Genomic DNA, 6,701 nt, shown 5'->3' with positions numbered 1-6,701 from the left:
TAGCCCTCCTCCTCCGGCACTGAGATTCCATCCTCTTGCATCAATCCAATCCTCCTCACACGACCATGGTGAGCGCTAGGGATGTCGACACGACGACGGCGGCGAACAAGCAGCAGCAGGCCACGTGCCTGGCCCCCAACCCCGGCAAGGCCACGATCCTCGCCCTGGGCCACGCTTTCCCGCAGCAGCTCGTCATGCAAGACTACGTCGTCGAGGGCTTCATGAGGAACACCAACTGCAACGATCCCGAGCTCAAGGAGAAGCTCACCAGGCTATGTATGTAACAACTAATTCTCTCTGTTTCCATTTCGGCAAGTTCTTTTGTTGATGCATGATGAGTATATGAATGCAATGCAGGCAAGACGACGACAGTGAAGACGAGGTACGTGGTGATGTCGGACGAGATCCTCAAGAGCTACCCGGAGCTGGCCCAGGAGGGCTTGCCGACGATGAAGCAGCGGCTGGACATCTCCAACAAGGCGGTGACGCAGATGGCCACCGAGGCGTCGCTGGCCTGCATCAAGGCGTGGGGCGGCGACCTGTCGGCGATCACCCACCTCGTCTACGTCTCGTCCAGCGAGGCGCGGTTCCCGGGCGGGGACCTGCACCTGGCGCGCGCCCTGGGGCTCAGCCCGGACGTCCGCCGCGTCATGCTGGCCTTCACGGGGTGCTCCGGCGGCGTGGCGGGCCTCCGTGTGGCCAAGGGCCTGGCCGAGAGCTGCCCGGGCGCGCGCGTCCTGCTGGCCACCTCCGAGACAACCGTGGCCGGGTTCCGCCCGCCCAGCCCCGACCGGCCCTACGACCTCGTCGGGGTGGCGCTCTTCGGCGACGGCGCGGGCGCGGCCGTTGTCGGCACCGACCCCACTGACCAGGAGCGCCCGCTCTTCGAGCTCTACTCGGCGCTACAGCGCTTCCTCCCCGACACCGAGAAGACCATCGACGGCCGGCTGACGGAGGAGGGCATCAAGTTCCAGCTGGGCCGCGAGCTCCCCCACATCATCGAGGCGCACGTGGAGTCCTTCTGCCAGAAGCTGATCAAGGAGCACCCTGCTGCTGCTGCTGCGGAGGGTGACCATGGCGAGCAGCTGACGTATGACAAGATGTTCTGGGCTGTGCACCCCGGTGGCCCGGCGATCCTGACCAAGGTGGAGGGGCGGCTGGGGCTGGACGGCGGGAAGCTGCGCTCGAGCCGGAGCGCGCTCCGGGACTTTGGGAACGCGAGCAGCAATACCATCGTGTACGTGCTGGAGAACATGGTGGAGGAGAGCAGGCAGAGGACGGAGGCGCCGGAGCCGGAGGCGGCCGATCAGGAGTGCGAGTGGGGGCTCATACTGGCGTTCGGGCCGGGGATCACCTTCGAGGGGATCCTCGCAAGGAACCTCCAGGCGCGCCTAGGCGCCAACTAGCAGGTGGACATGAATTTGCTTGCGCTTGCGTTGCGCGCACATTATAAGTTTGTGTCGTGCTTTCTTTGGTTTCTGGGGCGCGTGCACTTGTTAACCTACCAGGAAGAATGGTAACCAAATGTGGACCGAGTTTGTTTGCTGTTAGTGAAATAAGCAATGAAATACTCCTATCTCTGTTGTTCCTCTTGAAACTGGTGAGGTTTTGTTGATGGAGTTGACTACAATGCAATGTAGTGGCCGGGTAAATAACTCTTCTGTGCTTATTCACTAGAAATGGACATGATGCATGCATGCATGCTTTGAAAAAGGGCACTGAACTACGATGAACTAAATGATTCAAGGTCGTGCACTTGTTGGTTTCTTAATCTGTATGCGTATGTTTCAGAGGGCGAAGCCGGTCATCGTCGACCCGGGACTCTACATGAAGAAGAAGGCAGGCAAAAGGTGTTCTGGATTTATATCACAGTGGCGCGGAGTGTGCCAACAGCCTTCAAAACTCTGCACTGCTAATGAAGACATGAATTGTTGCTTCGAGTTGATCCATTTGATCGTTCTTGTAAATTTGTAATCCAACCACTTAGATATTCTAGCACTAGCATGGAAATGTAGCTATAGGATTCTCCATGTGTCTGAGTGGCCTGCAAACCTGTTTGGCCAACTGTAGGAATTTGACATTTGAAGTTTATCAGTGGATGTGGGTGTTGAGGGTTTGAAACTAATGTAAATATGTAAATACTCCCTCCGTGGTAAAGCTATACGAGTGTGTATACTGCTGGAGCCAGATGGTATACACTATGACCTGTTTTGATCTAACGAAAAATCTTTGTGACGAGCTTAGCTCCATGATATGCAAATTCTGGTGGAGCTAGATGGATAAAGTTAACAATCAAAAGGAAAATTCTGGTGGAGCCGGATGGATAAAGGAGAGGAGGAACTCAGAAAGGAAAATACGTGACCAATCAAAACTATTAGCATACCCACTTTAGCTACATTTCAGTCGGCTGAAATTTCATTTTTGGGTCAGTCGATTTTGTGGCCGTTGGATTTTTCTTTAAGATTCGTGCTACGTTTTTTCTCCTAACCTGTGTTGTTTGTTGTGTGGGCTTCTTTCTTTTTTTGACTGACCCCTTATTTGGGTCAGTCGACTTCCTTTTGGGCCGAAGCCCATTAACTGTGTGATCCATCCCTGATTCTCTCCCTTCGTTTTTAATATTTTTTTTTGTTTTTACGTGCTTTTGTTTTTGTTTTCCTGTTTCTCTTTGTTAGTTGGTTTTATTTTTATTTTGTCGATATTTTTTGGGATGTTGGGTGAGTGTAATGTACACACATAAATAATTTGCAACATATGCAAAAATTACACTACTATATGATTATTGTTTGCGTACCAAGAAAGTGTAATGTAAGAGCGAAGTTGTGTGCAAGTTTTGCAAACTTTTTTTCCTAAATTTTCAATGGGTTATAAAAATGCTACTAATTCATTCATCCTTATTTCAATTAATTAATTTTTCTTCTTAAAGGGTAATACTAATGACACTAATTATTTTTTTCTTACAAAACTCACTATTTTGATTTTTGTTTTAGTTTCTATTTTATTTCTTCTTCTTAAAGGGTAATACCAATGTTAATAATTCATTCTTCCATGGAATGCCTCATTATTTTGATTGTGTTCTAGTTTTTATTTCATTTTATTTTTTCCTTAAAGAGTAATATGTAAGCTACTAATTCATTCTTTTTTGAAAACTTTGGTATTTCAGTATCATTTTATTTCCTTTATTATTTGGTAATAATACCAATGCCGCATTTGTTCTCAGGAAACTTCCTTTTTCTGAAAATTACACTATTATATTCTTATTCCTGCATATTATAAAAATGCGCAACTTCTGTGCAAATTGTTTACCAAATATTTCATTATTTTTTTTATTATTTTCAGGTCCTTTTTTCTTAATGGGGAACCAATGACACTAATTCATTGTTTCTTAGAAAACTTAACTATTTTATTTTTCTTTAAGTTTTAATTTCAATTTCTTTATTCTTTAAGGGTAATACCAATACCTCTAATTCATTCCTACCTAGGATTATGTTTTGTGAAATTTCTTTATTTGTGCTTGTTCTTGCGTATTTAAAGAAGCACAATTTCCATTCAAACGCTGTGCAAATTTTGTCATTATTGTCTTTTTTTCACTTCTCTTTCTTCTTAAACTCTAATACCGATGCCACTAATTCATTATTTTCACCCGGAGAAGTAGAGACACCATGGATCAAATGCAAATGCTACAAATTCATTCTTTCTTTAAAAAAATTTCATTTTTGCGAAAAAATCACTATTATGTGCTCATTCTTGCATATTATAACAAAGCGCAATTTATGTGCAGATTCTGTGCAATTTTTTTCATTATTTTGCTCTAGTTTTTTATATAATTTTCTTCCTATTTAAGGGTATTTTTGCTTCACTTTTTTTTTCTGTTTTATGTTTCTATGGGTTTTTCTTTTTCCCCTTTTCTTTCCTTTATTTGTTATTTTTGTTTTTGTGGGGTTTTGGCTGAGTGTAATTATATACAAATAAATACTATATAATATGTGCCAAAATTTCATGATTATATGATTATTTTTGCATATTACGATAAAGTGTAATTTCGATGCAAAGTTGTGCTCAAGTTTTTTAGTTGTCTTTCTTTTTAAAGGAAATACATTATTTTAGTTACACTCTGTAGGAATTATAGCAGAATTCAAAAAATGCACTATCATATGCTTATTCTTTGCATATTTCAAAAAGTGTAATATCAGTGCAAATTGTGTGCAAGTTTTGAAAGTTTTTTCCTTTTTATTTTCTTTCTTCTTAAAGGCTTTCATTCTTTCATAGAAAACTTCATTGTTTTGATTTTTTTAGTTTTTTTCCTGAAAGGATAATACCAATGCCACAAATTCATTCTTCCATAGAAAACATCATTTTTTAATTTTGTTTTATTTTTTAATTTTATTTTAGTTTTCATTTCTTTTCTTTTGTAAGGGTAATAACAATGTCACTACTCCATTACTAAATACTTTTTTGCGGAAATCTCACTATAATATGGTCAGTTTTGCTTTATTTTTTATTTTCTGTTTTCTGTTTCCATGTGTTTTTCTTTTTCCTTTTTTTCTTTATTGGTTATTTTTTGTTTTATGTGGGTTTTTGGCTGGGTGTAATTATATACAAACAAATACTATATAGTATGTGCCAAAATTTTGTGATTATATGATTATTTTTGCATATAACGATAAAGTGCAATTTCAGTGTGCAAGTTATTTTTAATTTTCTTTCTTCTTATAGCCGCAGCACGGGAGCAGAGGCCGCTAGCATCCGTGTGCCATGGCTAGGAGCGTGCCCGCAACGCCTAAGAGCAAGGGTCGCCGCCAGCAGCGCTAAGAAGAACGGGCCGCCACCAGCCGCCCAAGGAGCACGTGCTGCCACCAGCCGCACCATGGCCAGGGGCTCGGGCCGCCGCGCAGAGGAGCATGGGCCACCGCGCGCCATGGCCAGGAGCAGCGGCAGCGGCCGGCAGGGAACTCCGCCACCCAGTGCGCCCGCCTCACGCCGAGGAACGCAGCGGCCGAGCCGCCTCCTTTCGCCTGGCCGGCGATCTGGCCGCCGGCGAGCTGCCGCGCGCCGTTTCTCTGGCGCACGCGAGTTATCCTCAAGGGCCTGATTGCTTTTTCTAAAAACATTCAGGAACCTGATTGCTTTTTTAAAAGAACTTATAGGGGTTGTCTGTAAATGTATAAAGAACAGATTTTTATATTAGAATATGAAAAAGGAACACTGACATGTGAACCACACATGTAAGGTAATGGCCAAACAGACGGTCAAACAAACAGTTTTCTTACATGTGGGTCCCAACTGTCATAATCAGGATCAATTTTAAAGCACTCTATGATTAAGGTTTTTTGAAAGAGCTGACCGCTTACTTGGTATTTATCTGGAAAAAATTAAAAACTGGTAGTTTTTTTAAACTTTAGCATGTAAAGTAGTAGTTTTATACTCTCTCCGTCCCATAATATAAGAACGTTTTTGACATTAGTGTAATGTAAAAAACATTCTTATATTATGAAACAGAGGGAGTACTATTTACTCAAGATGAGGAGACGCAGTGGGTGAGGAGGTAGGTGAGCCGGCCGAGCCCATGGCGTCGATCGAGCAGGTTCATGCAGTGGCTGCTGCGCCCGGAGTGGCCAGCGGCGCGGTCGCGTTGGTGTCGCCTATCCTATCGCCTACCTCAGTTTTGCCCTCATGAGCAAAGTCAGATATTATAGTTTCAGTTTGTCTAATTCACATCTAGATGTTTTCTAATAACCTAAGATCGAGAGGTCATGTCGTCTGGAATTAAGTCAGTGACCAAGAAGTTTAGTAACCAAATTTACAATACATCTCTGTTTTATAAAGAATGCCCCCGCGTCGCTCTCTTCAGGGCGACTCGGGCGGCCCTTGAAACCCTAGCCGCCGGCCGTTCCCCAGCCCTCCCCTTCCCGCGCCGCCGTCGGAGGAGGCATCCAGGCGAAGCCCCTGGGGCGGACGGCGGCGGCGGGGTACTTCCTGCCCGGCTCGCGGCTGTTGGCGGCGGGTTCGTGCGTGGTGCCGGCGCTAAGCGCCGGCGTGGCGGCACGGCTGGGCGGCTTTTTCCGCCGGCGTGGCGGCGCCTGCTGCTGTCCATGCATGCGGAGGGCGCGGATTTGGGCTGCTCATGCTCCCAGTGGCTGTTGATGGTCTCCGTCGGAGATGCTGTGCTCTATGCGTACGCACGTATCTGGCGGAAGGAGTGGACCGCCCTGTGTGCGTACAAGCGATGCTCTGCTTTGCTCCGACAGCGTCCCGCTCCCCTTTCCTCTTCCTCGTGGCCCTTGCTTCTGCGCGGCGGTTCCCGTGGGGCTTTCCCACGGCTGTCGTCCTCCCAGCCCCTCCTGTCAGATCCAACCTCGTCCTTGCACCGCCTCACTCCGACCACCGTAGGTATACTTTCTCCTGCCAGAGTTTGTGTCCTGAGGTTGGGCCTCGTCTCCGACTCCCGACCGTCGCCCATTGGTTGTTGGGAACGTTGGTGTGTCCGGGCTTCTCAGGTTGAGGTGGGGTTCCGGGCGAAAGCTCAGCGACGGCGTCGCCCGCGGGCGTCGTTGACCTCCTTGAAGGCGTCGTAGAGGAACTCCTCCCTTGCTCGCGGTGGGCTGCCGGGGATGATCGGGATTGAGCGAAAGCTCTGCTCTGACTTGGTCAGGTTGGTAACGGCAGCGCCTGTGGGCGTCGTTCTCTTCCTTGGAAGCGTTGCC

At 46.6% G+C, this 6,701-nt stretch overlaps 1 protein-coding gene across 1 annotated transcript; it reads left to right on the top strand.

Moving 5' to 3' along the window:
- LAP5 (Chalcone and stilbene synthase family protein) lies at nt 1-1,526 on the top strand. The gene is made up of 2 exons (XM_087522450.1): nt 1-276; nt 358-1,526. Exons 1-2 carry the CDS (start codon nt 66-68, stop codon nt 1,404-1,406), a joined length of 1,260 nt encoding a protein of 419 aa, XP_087378576.1. The 5' UTR covers nt 1-65; the 3' UTR covers nt 1,407-1,526.
- Nucleotides 1,527-6,701: the final 5,175 nt, after the last annotated feature.

The sequence above is a fragment of the Triticum urartu genome, chromosome 5A (assembly GCF_056163025.1).
Source record: "Triticum urartu cultivar PI428250 chromosome 5A, HENAU_Tu73, whole genome shotgun sequence".
NCBI classification, from domain to species: Eukaryota; Viridiplantae; Streptophyta; class Magnoliopsida; order Poales; family Poaceae; genus Triticum; species Triticum urartu.
Note: the sequence above shows the minus strand (reverse complement) of the source record. Positions and strands in the feature narration are given on the sequence as shown.